Source organism: Crocodylus porosus, unplaced genomic scaffold (genome assembly GCF_001723895.1).
Source record: "Crocodylus porosus isolate Cpor-Errol unplaced genomic scaffold, CroPor_comp1, whole genome shotgun sequence".
Taxonomy (NCBI): domain Eukaryota; kingdom Metazoa; phylum Chordata; order Crocodylia; family Crocodylidae; genus Crocodylus; species Crocodylus porosus.
In genome coordinates, this window is record NW_017728886.1 from 75949147 (window position 1) to 75970889 (window position 21743).

A 21743-nucleotide genomic window follows, 5' to 3' on the forward strand; every position below is an offset into this window, starting at 1 on the left:
AGCTCTCTCTGAATCTTGGTCTCCAGGCCACTGGCTCCAGTCTTAAAATTTCATTCCAACCCCTGGAGTCCCTGACCCAGCCTAGGCTGCTTATTGTCTGGACCAGTCAATGTTCCCAGGTTAACTCAGCCCCCCTGGAAACTCTGGCCCAGAGCATGGCTGTCCATAGCCTAACCCAACCCCTGGTGCCCCGGCCCAGGGAAGGATGTTCATGGTTTATCAGCCCGTGACCCCTTTAACTGGGCTCAGCCCCCTGAGTTCCTGTTTCTGCAGGGCTGCTATTCTCAGCCTCTTAACCGTTTGGGCTTCAGGCCCATGCAGCTCACTGGGTCCTAAACTCTTGAAGACTGTACCAGGCTCCCATTGGGTATGCCATCGGCCTCCTGTACGTCCCTTTTAGCCATACTCAGCCCTCCAGTATCAACTTAAACACAACACAAATACAGGCAAATGCTTCCAAACAAAACGTCTTTTTCCCTTTGAGCTCTCACTTACCTACTTGCATGGGTGGCTTGGAAGCTTTCCAGGCTGTCTCTTTTAGCTCCTCTCCCACTGGATCTCTGAAGCTTGCAGGGCCAGACTGCCTGCCTGGCTTCTGATGCTGGGCTTATATGTCCTGGACCACTGCCCCTTTTGACCAGGTGACTCCCTAGTCGAGCACAGGGGTTTCCTGTTGTGCCTAATAGTCAGTCTGCCGTTCCCTACTGCACAGCTGGAAGGACAGTGCAGCCATACATAAAATGTCAAGCCAGTTCCTAACTTGTGTGGACAACAACTTTCTGTTTCAGAAGGTGGAGGATACAACTAGGGGATCACCTATTTTGGATCTTTTCCTGACCAACCGGAAAGACCTGGTAGAGGATGTGAAAGGGGTGAGTAATTTGAGAGAAAGTGAACATGATATGATAGAATTTTAGATCCTGACACAGGGAAAGCATGAGGTCAGCAAAATTAGGATGCTAGACTTCAAAAAGGCAAATTTCATCTAACTCAGGGATTCAATAGGCACGGTACCACTGGAAAATAGACTGAAGAATAAAAGCACCCACGAGGGTTGGGAACTTCTAAAGAGCACAGCATTGGAAGGCCAAGAAACTGTCCCAACACGGTGGAAGCAGAAGAATGGCAAGAGATTGATATATCTGTACACAGAGCTTCTAAAATGCCTCAAATGCAAAAGGAAAGCATGCAGACAGTGGGCTAATGGGCAGGTCACCAAGGAAGTGTACCAGGAAATAGAAGAATCTGCAGAGACAAAATCAGGAAGGCAAAGACAAAGAATGAGCTGCACCTGGTGAAGGAGGTTAAGAACAACACAGGTTCTATAAGTATGTTGGCTGGAAAAGAAGAATGAAGGTCCACTGTTAACAGTTCAGGGGGAACTCCTAACAGAAGATAGTTGGTAGAACTACTCGACAGCTACTTTGCCTCAGTCTTCACAAAAAACTTGAGCTGCAGCCAGATACCTGATAAGGATTATCTGAATAGGGAAGGAGGCAAGATGAGAGAGGAGATTACAAAAGAGACTGTCAGCAAGCTTTTGATAGGTCTGAAAGAATTTAAGTTATGCATGGCTAGATGAACGTCATCCCAGGGTACTGAAAGAACTGGCAGAGGAGATCTCGGAGCCCTTGCAAATGATCTTCATGAAGTTGTGGGAGATGGACCAGGTACCAGAGGACTGGAAAAGGGCCAGCATAGATCCCCTCTTTTAAAAAGGCAAAAAGGTGAATCCATAGAAATACAGGCCAGTTAGCTTCACCTCAGTATCTGAGAAGTTACTGGAGCATATCCTAAGGAAGGCCATGTGCAAGCATATGGAGGAGGAAAGGCTGATCACAAGCAGCCAGCATGGATTTATAAAGAATCATGTCAAACAAACTTGATCTCCTTCTTTGACAAAGTAACTAATTGGGTGGATGAAGGGAATGCTGTTGGATGTAGTGTACTGGACTTCAGTAAGGCTTTTGACAAAGTCCCACACATCCTTCTCATAAACAAATTGGAGAAATGTGGGCTGGGTGAACTTCTTGTAGGTGGATAGATAACTGACTCAATAGCCTCAAGCAAAGGTTAATTATTACTGGTCTATCTCAGAATGGCAGGAAGTGTTGAGTGGAGTCCCACTGAGATCTGTCCTGGGCCTGATGTTGTTCAATATATTTATTAATAATTTGGATGCTGGTGTACAAAACTTCTTGAGCAAGTTTTCAGGTGACACAACACTGAGAAGGATTGTAAACACATTGGAGGATGCGAGTACAATTGAGAAGGATCTTGACAGGCTGGAAGGCTGGGCTAGAGCTAACAGGATGAAGTTCACTGTGTCCAAATGCAAGGTGCTACACCTCAGGAAGAATAATCAAAAACACATATATTAAATGAGTGACGGCTGGCTCAATGGAAACACTCTGGAAAAGGATTTAGGAGTCTTGGTAGGTGACAGACCCAATATGAGTCTGCAGTGTGATGCAGCCTCACAAAAGATGAATGTGGTTTTGGGATTCATCAATAGATGTATTAGGTGCAAGATGCAGGAGGTGATGGTGCCTCTGTTCAACACTAGTTAAGCCTTACCTGCAGTATCGTATGCAGGTTCTGGACTCCACATTTTTAAAAGGACACAGAGGCATTAGAGAGGGTTTAGAGGTGGACAAGAAGGATGATAAAAGGCTTGTAAAGCAAATCATATGAAGAGAGGCTGAAGGAGGTAGACATCTTTAGCTTGTAGAAAAGGTACTTAAGAGGGAACATGATGATAGAAAAGCTTTGGCTGAGATGATCTAGTTGGGGCTGGTCCTTCTTTGAGGAGTGGGTTGGACTAGATGACCTCCGAAGGTCCCTTCTAACCCTAAGTTTCTATGATTCTATGTCAAGGTGTTTTTATGCTTCCATCAGAGGCATTGGGCATTGGCTACAGCAAAGACTGGAGATTTTGACTTGGAAATAGCAATGCTCCTGCTGGGACCAAAGCTGGAGGTTCCTGGCTGGAAGGTCTTACTGGGAGGTGATTTTGCATCTCTATTTGGCACTGGTTAGGTCTACTCAGGTTAGACTGATTGCCATATTTGGGGTCAGGAAGGAATTTCGCCTCGTGATCAAATTGGTAAGGACTGTGGGGGTTTTTGCCTTAATCTGTAGTGGGGGTTATGGCCCTCTAGCTGGGATCTCTTGAGCATTGACAACCTTTTATAGAAGCCAGACATTGGTTGTCATGGTTCCCCTGTGAGAATCATCAACAGAAGCATTAGGTGAAGATGCAGGAGGTGATAGTGCCCCTCTATTCAGCACTGGTCAGGCCTCATCTGGAGTATTGCATTTAGTACTAGACTCCACATTTTTAAAAGGAGGTGGAGAAATTAGAGAGGGTTTAGAGATAGGCGACAAAGAGATAAAGGGTTTAGAAGGCAAGTCATATGAAAAGAGGGTGAAGGAGCTACGCATGTTCAGTTTGTGGGAAAGGTGTTTAACGGGGGACATGATAACATTCTAGGGATGATCCTGCCTCAGGCAGGGGCTTGGACTAGGTGACCTCTGGAGGTCTTTTCTAGCACTAATTCTCTGTGTTTCTATGATTATGATTCTGTGATTTCCATCAGTTGAAGATGCATATTTTAGCTGTTTTTAAAAATAAACTTGAATTTTAGAACCTGTGGTTTTGTCAAAATCAACATCTATTTGATTTTGTTGTTCTAGGTCACTAGGATGCATTTTATACGAGATGTGCTGTATGGGTCATGCATTTACTGGACACAATTTTTTGTCCATTGTGCTCAAAATTGTAGAAGGTGACACACCTTCTCTTCCTGACAGATATCCAAGTAAACTGAATGCAGTTCTGAACAGGTATGGGGGTTTTTTTTGGTTTAATATAAGTGCTTAATTAATTTGGAAAATAACTCAATTAGCTTTTTTTTTTTTTTAAATATTTCAGCATGCTAAACAAGAATCCTTTATTGAGACCATCAGCAGCAGAAATTCTAAAAGTCTCCTACATTGATGAACAATTACAGGTATTTCAAAAAGCAATAGACATACATTTTACATATGCATATGTATGTTGAAAATGTGCTGAGGAAGAAGAAAATGTGTGAAAAAGAAATGAGCTCCTAGTGCACTTGTACATGTTACAAAATTGGCCTTTTTAAGTTTAATTGCATCACAGTTTATACCTGCGGCGGTGTATTACAATTCAATTTTATCACACTGTACATGTGCAGTGGCGTATTTTGATTTAAATGACTTTGTTATATAGCAAAGTAAAACACATCCAATGTATCTTAGTTTGCTATGTAACGAATTGCAACAATACACCCGAAGAAGGCGGTGGGGATGGTGCACAGGGCACTGGAAGCCCAGGTGTACTTGGGGAAGCTCAGGCTTGGTGGGCTTCCAGCACTCCATGCACTGTCCCCACCATGTTCTCTGGCTGCCAGCACCCCAACCCCTGTCCTGCTGCCTTTCTGCAATGCCTCAGGGGCGAGCCAGTCTGTTCCCAGGTGGTCCCAGCTGGCAGGAAGGTGGTAGAGATAGTGCATGGGGCACTGAAAGCCTGTCACGCCCAAGCTTCCCCGAGCACAGCTGGGCTTCCAATGCCCCATGAACCTTTGTATCAGGCTAGGTGCTGCCTGCAAGCTGGCAGAGCACCCACACAGCTAGCACCCCACCAGGGCAGCCATGGGGAGCACCACAGCTGTCGAGGGAGGGACTGGGCCTACCTCCATGGCCCCAGGACAGCTTGCGCAGACAGGTTATACCAGAAAAGAAAAAAACAATGGGGGCCCGATCCTTTTTTTTTTCCCTTACCTCCACAGAGCCTGCCTGCCTGTCCCGCAACTGGGGGTTGAACTGCTGGCAGATCCTAAGCTGCAGGGGGACCTAGTCATTCCCTCCATGGCAGTGGCACCCCCCAGGTGGCATCTGCCCACTAGCAGCCCACCCAGGCAGCCCCAAGAGGTGCCGCCACTGCAGAAGAAAGGACTGGGGACTGCACAGCTCAGGGGCTGTTCAGTTTACCGGCAGCTTGCCCCTTGGTTGCATGAGATGTGGGGAGGCTCTGAGAAAAAAAAAAAAAAAAAGGATCAGGCCCCTCTTTTGGTTTTTTTTCCCAGCAGACCCTGCCTGTGTGAGCTGCTGCCAGGTCACACAGCCCCTGAGCTGCAGGGGTGGTGCCGGGTCCTTCCCTCTGCAGCAGCAGCGGCCCTTGGGGCTGCCCGGGCAGGCTACTAGTGGGCAGGTGTTGCCTGGGATGGGTGTTGTCACTGCACGAGGGAGAATTGAGCCCCCCTGTAGCTTAGGGCCTGCACTGTCACAATTAAAAAACCACCGTTTAATTTAATTTAAACCCCCATCATGGGTACAAGCACCCCTATAGGCACAAGACTCTCCAGGTAAAGAGGAGGTGAAAATGAAAGTCTTTGTCACTTTCTGAACTGAGAGGACTCAGTTTGAAATTTATAAGCCATAAAAAGAGCAGACATTTGTACAATGCAGACTAGTGGCTTAATAGTGGGTGGGTAAAAGAAATCCAGGGACTGGGGTGGTTTGCTTCATTAGTAATGAAAACACGTTCTAGAAAACAGCTTGCTCTTTGGCTCCTTGTTTTTCTAAAGTATATATTACTGATAAATTGTTATATCATTTGAACTGACTCTTGGACCATAAATGAAGCTGCTGGATCATTATAATACTATTACTTGTCAATATTCTATTTTCTTTCAGAATTTCAAATGCAAATTCACAGATATAACTATGAAGGACAAGACACTTAATTGTCAGAAGGAAGCTGCTCACATTGTTGATGCTGTGTAATTATTGCTTTGTTTTTCTTCGTAATAGTACAAAAAATAGGAGCATTGCTAAAGGCATTAACGTCTGAATTTAAACATTTCATTTAAACTAATTGAACCATACTTTTAAAAGGAATTTTACTCAAAAAGTGTATTTGCTGTAAAGTGTATTTGTAAAGGATTTTGAGAACTAAGTAGTTTTATTATTCTTTTACGTGGAAAGTATAGAAGTACCCATAATGTCTGTATTCCCATTCCCATATTGGCAGGTGCAGATTTGTTACGTACAGGTATTTGCTCATGCAAATATAACACTTGTTGATATGATTAAATTATTCCCACTCATAGAAACCAGTTAATGCACATTTTTTTGGTAATCTTATTCCAGCTTCTTCATTAGCTATGCAGTTATATTTAGATTTGACATTCCACTTTGCTTTTAACTATTCCACTTTTCTTTTAAAAAGCCACTTCATTCCAGATCAGAGCTAGCAATATCTCAATTGTTAGGAGATCTGCTATCCATTACTCTCTTTTTTTCTTGCTTTGCCTGGATCTTAATTAGCAATTTCAGATTTCTTTGAGAGCTTAGATGATAAACAGTAGAGAGATGTAAGTTAGGGCACAGACAGAAGTGATATTTATGTGGAGTCTGGCCCCTGAAAGTACTCTACAGCTGTGACCTAACACACGTGCAAAGCTGCAGAGCAATTCTAAAATGGCCAGTTGTGTGAAAAATGAACCCTCATTCAATCAGGCAAGATATTAAGGCACACTACTTTAACGTGCCTTAGGGAACTTGAGGGTGAATTTTTCATGCAGAAATAGGGCTTGGCCAATGCAGGCAGTAGCTCAGCCCCACCCCTGGTGTTGTCAGCAGAGAGGGAGTAAAGGGAGCAGCAGCAGCTGCTATGAGCTAGGGGGTGGGGTGTGAAACAGAGCCCCTTGCCTCATGACAGCTACCCCAGCTGGGGTATTGTGGAGAGCTGGGAGCTGGGCCCCCAAAGTAAGGGGACTCCATTTTACCCTGCTTCCATCCTCCTCTCAGCTCCAGGTGGGCCTCTTGAGAGCGGCAATAGCCAAATTATCATCACATGTTAGAACTTTACCTTTGAAACCTCTCAAATCTTTCTGAGTCAGCCTCAAGTGCTGGGCCTCTTGAGGCTGCCCATGATTCCATAAGAAATCTGTCCGTGATTTCCATAAGAAAATTGAGCCATCCATAGAAAACCAAGAAACACTGAGCTTGTTTCAAGATCTATATTGGAATGAAGCTAAATACAAATGGTGATGCTGTACAGAGACAGCAGAACAATGCCACCGGGGTCTAAGTGGGGGCACTGCTTAGAGCCCTATACTCACGGCTTTCTAGTCCATGGGAGCTCTATAATTTTTTCTCCCCTCCCACCCTAGCCAAATGCTGCCTGCATGTCCCAGCCATCACCTCCTATTCATTGGTCACCCTGAGCAATGCTGTAGTTTAGATTATCCCTTGCAGAAGCTACAGACAGCTTGTTTTCTACTTGAGATGTTTTTTCCTTGTGGATCAAGCTCAGTCTAACTTTGTTTTCTAGTAAAGTTTAAGTACTTAAATGAGTATAAACCTCTACAAATTCAATCTCATTTTGAAAGAAAAAAAATGCCTTTGTTTCCCAGAGGTTCTTAAGTTCTGGTACAATGCATAAAAATATGTCCAAATTATTGTGGTAATTCTTTCAGGGTCCATTCCAGCCCAATTAATAATTAAAATCTTCTTGTCTTTTTCCTTAGTGTTATATATTTCCTAGTACCATTTATATCCTTCTAATATTTTTCTTTGGGTTCAGTATTGTAGAAACATGGTGAAAGCTGCTCTCCTCACAAACATCCTGATATTTCTGAGAAAATAGTCTGCAAAAAGCTATGAATTTTTTGAGAAACAAAATTAAACTTGTGGATGATCATGCATTAGATAAATGAAGACATAGCAGCTACATCTTGAATTTTGAAAACAAGAATACCTACTTGAAATGTATACACACATTTCAGTATTCCAAATCTTGAGGATATGTATATATGATTACCAAAGTACTACAGAACTGCAGTTTCATTTTTATAATATTTGTAGGCTGTAAAATGAAGTCTGGAATCAATATACTTTTCAGATAGGAGATCTATACAATATCAGATATTGATTTTTTGTTTGTTTACAAATACAAAGGAAGTTCTGGAATAGGTATGCCCATAGTTCCTTTTTTAGTATTCATGGATAAACTTAAGGAGACCATAAAGTCATTAAAAAATCACTGCTATTCTGTGTGACCAAGAAGTGAATGGTGACAAGCAGCATAAAAATGAAGTACATGACTATTAAAATTCCTGTGAAAAGTACATCAATATTTTTCTTTTTCTATCCATGTTTAAAATTGAGCATTAAAAATTACAGTTTTTAGAGCTTTACTAGTTGCTTGTGATTTAAACTGAAGAGTAGAATTTATGCTTTTGATATAGTTAATAATAAGGCAAAAGACAATTTTTGCCAGTCTGGTTCTGTGTTTATTTTCCTAAAACATTGTGTTTCTCTTTGTCCATTTTCTTCTGCATTATCTAAAATGAGTTGTGTAAAATGTTTTAGGTTTAAAGGTCTGAGTTTATATAATTCAGCAGTGAAAAGAATTCTGATATAAAACTATTATAATGTAAACAAAGCTCTGGTTAGATTGTTATATTAGCTGTGACTTCCTAATTATTGCTTTTAAAATGTCTACTTTTTTTCAGTAACAAATGTATGTGAATTTTATATATTGATGTTTATATCTTTGTATAAATGCAAGCTTGCATGCACTTATTTTTAGGCAGAAAAAAGTCCATTTGCAAACTCTGCGGGAGCTGTCTGAGGTACAGAAAATGACTCCACGGGAACGAATGAGGCTGAGGAAATTAAATGCTGCAGATGAGAAAGCAAGGAAGCTTAAGTAAGATGCATGACATAAACATGTTCTCCCCATGCATTCCTTCACTGTTAATAATTTACCAAGAGAGTACAAAATAAAAAAAGTCACCCCTGTTGCTTCTAAGCAGGTCCTTCAGCTACTGAGGGGTAAATGATATGTTAGTTACATTATTATTATTGCTCAAGTAGGGAGAAAAGTTGGAAAGTTAACCCCAAACTGCATTTCAGATACCAGCTTTTTTACTAGATCTATATGCAGGAAATCTCCATATTCTTTTTCTATGAAACTTTTTTTTATAACCGGCTCATTAAATAATCACTCTAGAAGTTATCCATTTGGCTGTGATCAAAGTTCTAGCTTTTGAGGAAGCTGTCAATTATTTTGTCATCTGAGACTTGCCTACACTGGTAGGGGAGATGTTGTTGCCATGATGGTCACGAGGCAGAGGGGGGTTTTTTTGCTGATGTCTTTTATTGGAACAACTGTATAGCTGGGAGAAGTGTTAGACATCTGGGGTGAAAGGCAATTTGGACAAATAAAAGATACTACCAAAAAATTCCTTGTTTCTACAGAGGTAGAAATTAATAGCCCTGGAAGATCAGATGTGATGAGATAGACTAATTAAGCAATCAAATGCAATGGTGATGGGTGTGGCTTACAATTCTTACCATACTTTGTTTTCCCTGAGAAATAAGAGAGATTGTAATGGGGAGGACAGTATATACTCTTTGTGGGAACAGTATGTGGAAGTCCAAGCTTCGTTATCAAGACTCCACCACAGAATAAAAAGAAATGTATTATATTGCTGATCCAGGTTCGTTTTTTCCAATGAAAACTTTTGAACTCTTTGGTTAATATGAAAGAAAACCAATAGAAAAACCACCTTCTATGATGGGTAACTTATTTTGAGATTCTGTGGGGCATTCATTTAAAAATTCTCTTCAAGCAGTTTCTCAAAGTTCAGTTTATGTTAATAAATATATTTTATTTGCAAAATTTAAGGGAGCAGTTAATTGTTCGTGTCTATTAGGATCAAAAAAAACATTAATACTGCCATGCCAAAGCAAGCATGCATTTCAATTTAGCAATAACATCCTATTACAATAAAAACTACAAATATGTAAAGAAGCTGTGGGTTGATGTCCCCATAGAAAGAAAATAGTTATCAGCATGTGTGTTTGACACAGATCAAATTTAACAATAGGGGTTAAAAATTACATGTGGGTTTGGAGGCACTAATTATTTTTATATGGACATTTATCCTCATCCCAATAGAAATTATTCTCATTGGAATGACAGCCACTGTTGAAAAGCTATTGGAATTTCACACTTCTGATATTATTTGTGGGTGGTGTTTGAAATTTTGAATAATGTTCTTAACTAGGACAGACCAAGTTGCAAATTTATGGGAAAATTTATAAATAATAGGTTAGCAAAACCACCAAGCTTTTTATAGTTTTGAGTTAGGCAGTAATACCAAATGGTCAGATTTTAGTTTGGTTGTTCATCGAATTTTCCTTTCCATCAGAAAAAATAAGTATATCTGTCCTGTAATATAAAAGTGATAAATCTATGTCCATATTCATCTTCGAGATATGTTTCTTGCAGACAGCAGAGCAGGTGTGGACAATTGTTTTGGGTAGAGGGCTGTCTAGTGAGGTTTGGCGAGCTGTCAAGGGCCACATGGGTAGCCCCACCCTTTGAAGTGTTGCTCCATTCCCTGGTCACCATCTTGGGACCAGAAGTCCCAGCCCTAACCCCTGACCTTTACCACCAGAAGTCCCTCCCCTCACCCCTTGGAAATACTCCTTTTGGGACGGGGGGGTTGCCATCTTAGAATCAGAAAAGAAACAAGATGTCAAACATGTACTGTAACATATTTTACTTATTTCAAAAAATTTTTTTTTCATGATTTGGGTTTGTGTAATGTATATAGAAGTGGTTGCATAATAACTCAAAAATAAATTCTTAGCCTTGTATATTGTGGGGGGGGGGGTGCATGGTGGGGTCATGTGTGGCAGGAGTGGGGAGTTTGTAAGGGGTTGTGGCTGTGTGTATGAGGGGTATAAGGTATGTTAGGGGTGTATATGTGGGGTGTTGTGGGGGTAGGGTGTGGGTGTGTGGCATATGGATGGTGTGGGGACCCCCCCCTTGCCAATATCCCCTCATGGCGCAGCAGCAGCTGGCAAGGGTGCTTAGGGCACTGGTGCCCGATGGGGTGCAGCTCTGGCCAGCGCTGCACATGGTGGTGAGACGCAGAGCCTCCGGCAGGTAGCCTTTCACCAGCGCTCCCCACCATGCATGCGCACTGGCACAGCACGGGAGGGAAACCCCAGGTGCTAGAGCCAGCTGCCTTCTCCCCTGGGGCTGTGCAGTATGGGAGGGAAGCCCCAAGTGTCTTCCCCTGGCATGTGGGGAAGGCAGCTAGCTCCAGCACCACCTCTGATTTCCTGAATCAGCAACTTCAAGTGATCCCTTGTGGGTCACATCTGCTTAGTTAACCCTTCCTGAGAGAATGTTTAGAATTTTCAAACTATGCCTGAGTTTCCCCAGGGCAGAAGCATCCCAGGAACACATGGTGGAAAATAAAGTTCACATTATTTAAATTGTTCTGAAGAAATAAAGCTGGCAAAGGTTTGCTAAGGAAATCACATGTGTCACCTCTAGATTACTGTATACAAATTGTGAAAATAAATATAATAAATTCAATGAATAAGAACTAAATTCTGTCCGTAAGTGCATCCAAACAATACCTGTTGGAATGATAGCACTATTTCTGCTTGAACATTTGGCCCTACTGCAGTTGATTTTTAAATTCCAGATATTTGTAATGCAGATGGTTGAATACATATACTTTGTATCTACAGACAGCTGGCAGAAGAAAAATATCAAGAAAACTTAAAAAGAATGCAAGAACTGAGATCCCGTAATTTTCAACAATTGAGTATAAATGTGCTTCATGTAAGTGATGTTATGATGTTTTAGACCCACCTGCTGAAACCAAGTATTTTTCAGTTTCTCTCACACTTGCAGAACCATCAGCTAAATCCTGCTCCCTGATAAATAGTTTGGTCATGCTTTGAAATCTAGAAGACTTAGCTGAAATGGGTTCCATTTTGGAAAAAGTTTCTCCAGTAGCACAAATAAGCTTCAACAAATGTCTTTAACTGGCCTAGTCAGACAAGGTTCTTTTGGGTAAATCCGATATTTTTTATTAGACCAACTCGAATAGTTGGGAAAAATTTTCTTTGCAAGCTTTCACGCACAAACACCCTTCATCAGACTGAGGGAGCGTCTGCAAATGGTCTCTGGTCTTCCTGGATGAAATGGTGAGGCAACCAGATGCCAGCACTATGCAAAAAAGTCAGTCAGTTAAAATGTAAATTGAGGTGATTGGTAGGTGAAAGACAGGTGGGAAGGAGCAGGGAAGGGAGAATGAATATAGCTGTAATCAAAGGATTGGAGACAGGAGGGGAAGGGGGAAGGGAATGAGAATTAATTGGCCTACTGGCTTTCTTTTTTTACCGTAACTCATTCTTACCCACTGAAATTTTGAACCTATTCTCTGTATCTACTTCAGCCCCAAATGGAGCCATCGTTCAAAATAAATTAATTTCCAGGAGAGTCTTAAGATGATAATTCCTCAAATATCACATTGGCTAGGGACAGACATTGCACATAAACCTGTATAAGTGATTGGAAACTGGTTTAAACCTGTAACAGAACAGAAGTTCAGTGCTCATAGACCAGTTTTAGAATGGCTGAAATGGTTTATGATCAGCTGAATGGATGTAGTATCAAACTTAACTGATTTAAGTTAAATTGGTTTATCAAACTTCTGCCCCAGATCCCCTCCCAACACAAGTTACATCTTGGTCCCCAGGCATCCCAGGATGCACTAACCCACCCACCCCCCTTGCAGGTTGGGTGACCTAGCCTGTACTTCAGCTTGTTTGCTCCAGGTGTGCCAGGTGGCCCTGCCCTTGGCTGCCAGAGAGCTGAGGCTCTCCCTAGCCCTGTCGGCAGTGGCAGGAGGTGCCACGGAGGTGGTTGAGTGGGGGAAAGGACCCCCACCCTGGTCCTGGCTCCCCCCAGCTAGGGTCTGCGCAGCAGGTGGGAGGAAAATTCCTGAGGCAGGGGCTTTCTCCCCTGCAGTGCTGCTCCCCCCGGCAAATGCCCCAGCTTACAGAAAGCTGTGTAGATTGAGTCAATTCTGCCTGGGGCTTTTTGACTGTCTGTACCTAGCCATTGTGATTGGATTGTTGCTTCCTTTTATTTATTTAGCTAAGATGATTACTTTGGACTTTCCATCTAGCTTTTAGTAAGAAAGAAATGTTGGTGTTCCTCCCCCACAAAAATTTTCATTTGGTCTTAAGATATCTGCAAGAAAAAAATAGATCCGTTCCTGCACTTGTGTTACAACTTATCAGAGAAGCAGTGAAACAGTCCGAAACAATGCCTTCTTGTTTACAGCTTTATAGCTCTATTCTGGCTTGGTTGTTTCATTTTGGTATCCTACTGTCTCTGCTGAAATAGTTAAGTTTAATGTGTCCTCATGAAATATCAGTGACTTTCAATCAGTTTTTTTTAAAAGTCTTGTTACAAAAAACGGCTGCTTATCATAAGTGCCCAGGACTTGTATGGATCACAGTATCTGTCACATTGCAGCCAAACTGAGAGCTTCTAATCATTTACATTATCAATGTTGCTTCAATTAAGGAATGTGATGAACAGACTTCAGAGCCTTTGATTCATTCTCAGCCGGTCACTGCACTGGAGTATGTATCCATAGGACATGATGAACCAACTGAAAATGAGGCCCCAAACAGAATTTGTATGTCTGAACCTGTGGACCATGGTAAGAATTTGAAAATTTTTGTTGAGCCAATTAGTTTCTATTTAAAATCTCCTAATATTAAACTATACCCTTGTTAACTGGTGGCAGAGAAATCCTAGTCAAAAAAAGAAATCAAAGTTACAAATTTGTTACAAAACCTATAAAAAGGGATAGAAAGGACCTGGATGGATATTATGGTGGAAATTCAGTGGAGAAGTATGAGGAATCTATGTTTTGTGAGTTTGGAAAGGTGGAAGCATCAAAGAAGTTGTCCTTCTCCATGCATGGGGGAGAATTAGGAGGGAGACAGTTTTTATCCTGATTCCTTTAGGTGAGTTGTCTTGGAACAGAATTATTCTCAACAGTCCCCAGCTGCAAGTTCCTTTAAAGAGCATGTAAGGCATGTGCAATGTTAATGCATGATGGTCTTATGTGGCAAACATCGTATCAGAGTGAGAAAGTTAGATGAAAATCCTTTGAGGCTTGCTTGACTGAAAATGCTTGGCCATTCTCTTGGAAACATGAAAGCTTATGAAACGTGTATTATTTGTGGATGGATGAACAAATGGAGAGCTTGATCTTGCATATCTAGTAGTAGACAGTGAAAACAATGGCTAATGTGCCTGCTGTCTAGTGTGATGCTACCTATATCTGCATTCTGTTTTTATGGGCCCCTCTACACATGCAGGTAAAGGCATAATGGGATCTAATGCATGATCTATAGAATTGTGTCTCCTGCCATGCCACACGTGGATTAGATCCCGTCACACCTTATTGCTGGTGCTGGGGGACCCGATCCTGGACACCCTTTGAACCAGCAAGAAGCAAGAGCCCATGGCTGGGTGCTCCCTAATTGGGGTGGGGTAGGGGGGGTGGCATGAAACCCCCAGGGCTGGGGACATGGTTGCCATGATTCCTCAGGTTTGAGGGTGTATAAAACCCTGAGGGCTAAGGGATCATGGCTGTCACTGTCACCCAGCTTTGGGGTTGTGATCTCCTAGCCCCAGGGGTTTTACACACCTCTTAGGCTTGGAAATTGAGGAAGCTGCAGTCTCCCAGCTCTGGGAGTTTCATTCACCCCTGGGGCCGCTGAGCCCCCTGGCTGCTGGGACCCAACTGGGTCCCAGCACACAGTGTCTGCAGCTGTGGGAATCTGAGTCTCTGTGCTACTGGGACCCAGAATCGGCAGCTGTGGAGGCTGAGACCCCTCAGTTGAAGGACTTCCAGCCCCAGATGGGCATGGTGCACTCCTGGGATTGGGAGCCCCGTCAACTGATGGGGCTTCCAGCTGCAGAGGTGACCCTGCTATACATGCAAATAAAAGCACAATAGGAGCCAGGTATAATGTTAATACATGTTTTCAAGGTCTAACTTCATAGCTGGTTGGAGCTTTTTATGGTATGCTACAGCTACTTTGCACGTGTAGCTGGTCTCAGGGTCATTGCACAATTAATCAGCAGAATAATTTACTTCAATTTTTAATATTCAGAAATCCTTGTGTGCTTGTTGCTGAAAACTGCAGCCTTCATCTTACTCATAGAATAGGCATGTTGCAGTGCCAGTGTAAGTTTCCTGCCAGTGTGTTTATCCCTAGTCTTTAAGGAACACTTCTAAAGCTGATATAGTTCAGTTTTCGTGTTCGTTCAGTCGTCCATCCTGCTGACCTTCCAACTTTGGTGAAAACTGGATTGTTAGATTTTGTCATGTTGGTACCTCTGCTGGGAACAGCTACTAAAGATAAAACTGTTCTGTTTTGGCATTTGATCAGGCCAATAAAGAGTAAAATTAAAAAGGAACATGTATATGAAATATTCATATGCATAATATATGAAGTGAGTTATCTCTGCAAGTTCAAAGGTTCTAATTACATTGTAAATCATTTCTGTGATGTATTAACTTTTGCAAAACCTGACCTCTGTGATTAATCAGTTTCATATAGTCTCTGTGAATTACAGCTTCTTAATATATTTTCTGTTTGTAACATCTCAACATTTATGTAATATTTATATATAAATATATGCATTAAATGTATGAATAGTTAAAACTATTCAAGATAATTTTCACTGATTGCTCTGGCTTTTAATGTTAATTGATATACATCAAGAAAGGGGTGTGGATATATATAATCAGATTAGGAACATCAAAACTATATGCTTTGGCATTTGAACAAACGGGTAATAGAAAATGGCTTTTCACTTTCATTGTGGCTACATTGATGCTTGATGTGGTTGACTTGCTCTTTCACAGTATCAAGAGAGATGATCTGTGAGAGAGAAAATGTAGCTGCAAGCAAGTATCTCCAAGGGAGAGAGAGACGGTTCGAATAAGAGACTAAGAAAGAGCAATAGATGTTAGTGAGAAGCTTTTTAGAAAAGCATGTTAGACTACCTAAATAGATTCAGAACGTATGCAAGCAGGGAGGGAATATGTGTTTAGGTCTGTCTTCCAAGTCAGTCTGTTTTAAATAAATCTGAGACATACATATGATAGGAATGGAGTGAAAGCATAGGAAATGTGTCTAGCTTAATAGCTGAGTTTGAGTTTGGCCCAGCTGGTTTAGACAAAGCTGTATGTGGATTTAATAATTTTTTTCTAAGGTACTCGGATAACATGGTGATGAGTGCATATGGGGAAAAGGACTCACTGATAGTCCAGAGAAATTACTTATATCACTTTGTGAACAACTTGTAAATCCTGAGGGGGGTGTCAAAGCCATTAATTATTGTGTCCAGTATTATTGCCAATACAACCATATAAACTGAGTTGCTATTAAATTGTTTAAAATGTAGACATGGTTTCAGTTGTTAATTTTCAAGTTAAAATTTTAAGCTGAAATAACAATGTCCCCAGTAGAATTTGTATTGGATCAATGGAATATAGAACATAAAAAAATAAAATCTGGATCAAGGTTTCATTTGGGGATTTTTGTATACGAACTTTATGCTGTAGCAGAGATAAAGAAGTTAATGGCCAGAACATCTCCTTCTCCAGTTTTGACTAAATAATTGACCAGCAACAGCTGGCATAAAAGACTGCAGCTCAAGTTGGGTAGGGTTGCTGTGAGAGAGCTTGGGGAGTACTTCAAAGAGCTCTTCAGCAGCTGCTGCTACCTTCTAAGAAGCCCCTAGGGAACATACCCAGCAGACCCCTGTCAAGTAGGGTAAGCTGTCTGGGAAACAGCTAAGAGACCATCCCCTAAAGCACAAGGCAGAGGGGAAAGCCAGTCTTTCTAAAACGCAAATTATTAATCCTAAAGGAAGACTGCACTAAAGAGGAATAAAGAAAAAATGGCCTGGACTTCAAGGACCAGCAGAGTAAGGTCTTATAGGACTGGAGTCCCTTAATGAATCTGGGAACAAACCCCTTCACAAGTGGTGCTTAGAAGTAGGATCTTGACTGCAGCACAAACTCCACTGATGGTGCCAGAAGCCTAGGTCCCAGTCTCATTGACATTAAGGCCCACTCTTGAAACCCTGTAATAACTGGGAGGGCTCCCTTTTCGCCTCTGACCCCTAACTAGGATTGTAAAATTCATCCCCTCTCAGTCATGGAGCCACTTCAACTTTCCAGCACCTGGTAGGAAAACTCTATGATCCCATTCAAAATATGTGCCTGTTTTAAGTGGTGGAGTAGTTTTTATAGTACCTCATATAGAAAAGCACAGAATGAAATCCCCTCACACTATGATTTCTTTGAACATGTATCAGGACTATATAAAATACTTCTACTCCACTAGGAGAGAACATGAAATCAAAGTTGGCTGTTTTAGTTCAATGAATACCTCAGTTTCGTGGCATGGTAAGTCAATCAACTTTAGAGCTGGGTGAATATATCAAATTCACCCACCCCTTCCAAGATATTGAAGTGAATTAGAATAAAGAAAAATTTCGAGATTATTGCCAGTCACATAACTTAAGCATGAAATGCTTGTCAGGGAGCTCCACAGCAGTTAATTGTTTTCCCCAGGAGTACAGCTTCTCTTGAAGGGTACTAATCTATCTATGTGTGTACTTGTCAGAGGAATTTTCACTTAACCATCACCTGTGTGCCTTTGTACATTTCCCTGCAGTCACAAATAACTGAACAATTTCTTATTCTGATGATTTCTGTTTTCAGAGGGTGGAAAGGTTGTCTTGTGGTGATTACTGAATAATGTGTTGGTATTTAGTGGTCATGTTGGCTAGAGACACTACATTTCCAGATCATCTTGCTCACAGAAAACAATAGCAATGCAGATAAGTCAACTATAGAAGGAGGCTAATAGCAATTTCAGTATTGTTGTTAAACAACAAGATAAGATTTAAATTATTTCTCCAATTTTTCACTGGTTACTGTACAATTAAGATGTATTATGGAGATTTATTCTTTTCATGCATGGACTGGGAACATTGCTGAACAATCTGAGGCTCATGGGATTAAGAGTGATTTGGAGCATAGCTCCTGAACCCAACTGTCTAATGTTAAGCTAGAGTGGTTTGTGTCTGCCAGTATACCTTGAGATGCTGTCATTTTTTTTTCTGTTTCCTTCAACAACTTTGTATGCATATGGTGCTCTGCACAGCAAAGGCTGTACTACTCTGAGAAAGAAAGAGAGAGAAGTACTTTGAAAATCTTATACAAACACACTGCTTAAACAACCAGAAAGGGAATCAGTTTTAACTTAGTAACCAATAAACATGATATACAAAACATGATGTGGACCATAAATTATGCTGATTTCTTTTAATGAACTGAATTCTGTATTTTTGTATAAAATGGGCAAAGGAAGAAAGTTGTAACTGTAGCAAGCATATGTCCGGAACCTGATTACTGGTAGACCAAACTTGCTGTTGTTCATGTATGCCAGTCTCTACAAATTGTGGCATGAGGTGAAAAAGGAGACAGCTTCTATGAGGCAATATTATACATATTGTTACCAAAATAACATGGGCCTCTTCACGCTTACTACACAGAATGGATTTCAGCTACAAGGTGAAATATGAAAAGCTACTCATGTGTCATTCTTCCTAGCAGCTAATGTACTGGCGGCTGTTGGCTGTTGAAATTGGCATGCCATAACCACACTAAGTTTATGGACTATGAACCTTGGGAAGACCTTTAACCTTGTCTGAGGACCAGTAGAGTGAGTGGGGTGGTATACAAAGAGATGTATTTCCATTCCAGTGAATCAGCAACTTCAGGTCCAATATGTAGCTACATTTTTGTGTGTAGCAGAAGATTCTGTCAATTTGACTGACCTTTTTTTAAAGATATGCTGTGCAAAGAAAATTGTAGTTGCTGGGGCAGCTGTGCAGTTAGAATCCCCTCCAGCAGCTGGGAGTTAATAAAACATCAAAATAATTTACTACGAAAATTACTTTTAAGGATTTTTCATAGTTAAAGATTTTCACTTGCTCTCACCATGTTGAATTAATAGCTGTTCATTATTTTTAAAATTAGACAAACAACTGAGTCACACAAGTGGGAAATATGGTAGTTTACTTTTGCCTCTTTTCTTCACACTTTACTAACAGATAATTCTGTAGTCACTATTAATCATTCATGCTATTCAAATACTGCACTTGCCACACTACTTCAGCCCATGTTAATCAGACCCATATGTATTAGCTACACCCTTGTCCCCTCAGAACTATTGCATTTCTTGAGTATGTGCAAGGCATTATGGTTTATAAAACTTTTTATAATTTGGTTTTACAGATACAGATTTTTTTCCATATGTTTTCGTTTTCTTTTGTACTGATTATTTTTATTTTGATAATTTTTCCCGGTTTAGTTCCCAATTATATTTGGATAGTTATAAATGACATTAGTTAAATAATCTGTTCAATATCTTCACCAATGACCTGGAAGATAGCATAGAGTTCACCCTCAGCAAGTTTTCAAATGACACCAAGTTGGGGGGAGTAGTACATATGCTGGAGGGTAGGGCTAGGATTCAGAGTGACCTAGACAAATTGGAGGACTGGGCCAAAACAAATTTCATGAAGTTCAACAAGGACAAGTGCAAAGTCCTGCACTTAGGATGGAACAATCCCATTTACCAGTACAGGTTGGGGGCTCACTGCCTGGGCAGCAGTTCTGCAGAAAAGGACCTGGGAGTTACAGTGGACAGTAAGCTGGATGTGAGCTGGCAGTGTACACTTATTGCTAAAAAGGTTAATGGCATACTGGGCTTTGTTGATAGGAGTGTTACCGGCAGATCAAGGGAAATGATTCTTCCCCTCTATTCAGCACTGGTGAGACCACATCTGGAGTACAGTTTTGCGGCTCCCCACTACAGAAAGGATATGGTCAAATTGGAATGAGTCCAGCAGAGGGCAACAAAAATGATGAGGGGCTTGGGGCACATAACTTGAGCAGTGGTGGGGATTGGGGGGCACCAGGTGAAGCACCAGTGGCACTTCAAGGAGTGCCATGGCTGCTTCCGGGAGCACCACTTGCACTTCCTGGTCTGCGCAGTCGGCTACAGGGCCCTCTGCCCCCTCCCCCCCCAGTCACTGACTGGCTGCTGGGGGCGGGGCATGTGCCCCCTGACTCAGGTGGCACCAGTCACCCATGCTTATGAGGAGAGACTGAGGGAACTGGGCTTATTTAGTCTAGAGGAGAGAAGACAGAGGGGATTTCATAACAGCCTTCACCTACCTGAAGGGAGGTTCCAAGGAGGCTGGAGCTAGACTGTTCTCAGTGGTGTCAGAACAGGTACAATGGTCTCAAGTTGCAGCAAGGGAAGTTTAGGTTAGATATGAGAAAAAACATTCTCACTAGGTAGGTAGTAAAACACTGGAACAGGTTACCCAGAGAGGTTGTGGATTCTCCATCCTTGGAGGTTTTTAAGACTCAGCAAGACAAAGCCTTAGCTGAGATGATTTAGTTTGGGATAGTACTGGTTTGAACGGGGGTTGGACTAGATGACCTCCTGAGGTCCCTTCCAATCCTAATTTTCTATGATTCTATGGGAGAAAAGTATATTCAAGTTGGATTTAATACTTAGTGAGAAATCTTGATGTTCAAATCTTATTTTGGGGGGAAGTAATAGAACTTTCATCATCTAAGTATTCTAAAACTAGTCACTGGGAGCTTGCCTACATTGAAAAGTTACCTCATATTAAGCTAGGGTGCAAATTTACAATGTGTTAGATAATCTGCACTAATTTGTATAAAGATATATTTGTGTGAGGTAGCTTGTTGTAATTTGAAAGTGGAGCATGAAGATTGTGTGCAATGTTAACGCAAAGTACCTAGCAAGCTATAAATCCACACAGTGTAGCTCACTGTGCAACAGCTTCCTTGTGTAGTCAAGTCTTGAGTGTGCAGTACTATAAGCAAGAACAGGGGGCAGTCTGATAGACTTGTCCATCCACTTTCTATTTGTCTTCTGTAATGAAATTGATAGTGGGAAATGTTAACTATTTCCAATGCCGATTTACTAAGGGAAGGAAAATAGAAATCAGCTGTTGAGCCACCAGCTGTGCTGAGGGCTATGAACAGAAAGTTACACATAAACCAGTTTAAGTGATCAGAAACTGGTTTAAATGAGTAACAGAACAGAAGTTCAGTGCACATAAACTGCTTTCAAAATGGCCAGAACTGGTTTAAGATAAACCTTGTTGAATGCAGTTTCAAACTTAAACAACTTAGCTCAAACCAGTTTAGGGAACTTCTGCCCCAGACCCGTTCCTAGTTTAAGTTCTGTCACAGTACCCAGCATCCCAGGATACTTTGCAGCCTGAGCTGGGCTGTGCTGTACTATCTGCTCCAGCAGAGCAGAGTTGGCCCCACTCCTTTGCTCCCCAACTGGAGCACTTTCACTGCTCCAGCTGGCTGAGAAGGGGCTGGGGTGGGAAACCCTGCTCTGGACTGCAGCCCATGCCGGGCTTTTCCTCACTCGGGGGTGGGGGTATGGCCAGACCCTAGGCCAGACCCCTGAGGCAAAGTTGGGGATGGGGAGTGGGAAATTAATGCTTCCTCCCTCCCCTTTACCACCAGCACAGGACCTCAGCTGGGGCCTGCCTGGCAAGAACACAGCAGCCCCTGCCAGGCTTTTCCCTGCTTGCCACTTCAGCAGTAGGGGTAAGCCTGGCAGGGGATACTATGTCCCTACCAAATGGGATTTTCGCAGCTGGGGTTCCATGCCAGTGGGAAGCAGTAGGGAGGGAGGTTTAAACCCCCCTACCACATCTCCTT

General features: G+C 41.8%; 1 protein-coding gene across 2 annotated transcripts in view; it reads left to right on the plus strand.

Moving 5' to 3' along the window:
• The window catches only part of NEK11 (NIMA related kinase 11), a 185456-nt gene that overhangs the window by 98971 nt on the left and 64742 nt on the right, over positions 1-21743 (plus strand). For both annotated transcript variants that reach the window (XM_019536805.1, XM_019536796.1), the window contains exons 7-12: positions 3697-3846; positions 3935-4013; positions 5722-5807; positions 8624-8743; positions 11590-11683; positions 13442-13580. In XM_019536805.1, coding sequence (XP_019392350.1) covers positions 3697-3846; positions 3935-4013; positions 5722-5807; positions 8624-8743; positions 11590-11683; positions 13442-13580 — 668 coding nt within the window. The remainder of the gene's footprint in view (positions 1-3696; positions 3847-3934; positions 4014-5721; positions 5808-8623; positions 8744-11589; positions 11684-13441; positions 13581-21743) is intronic.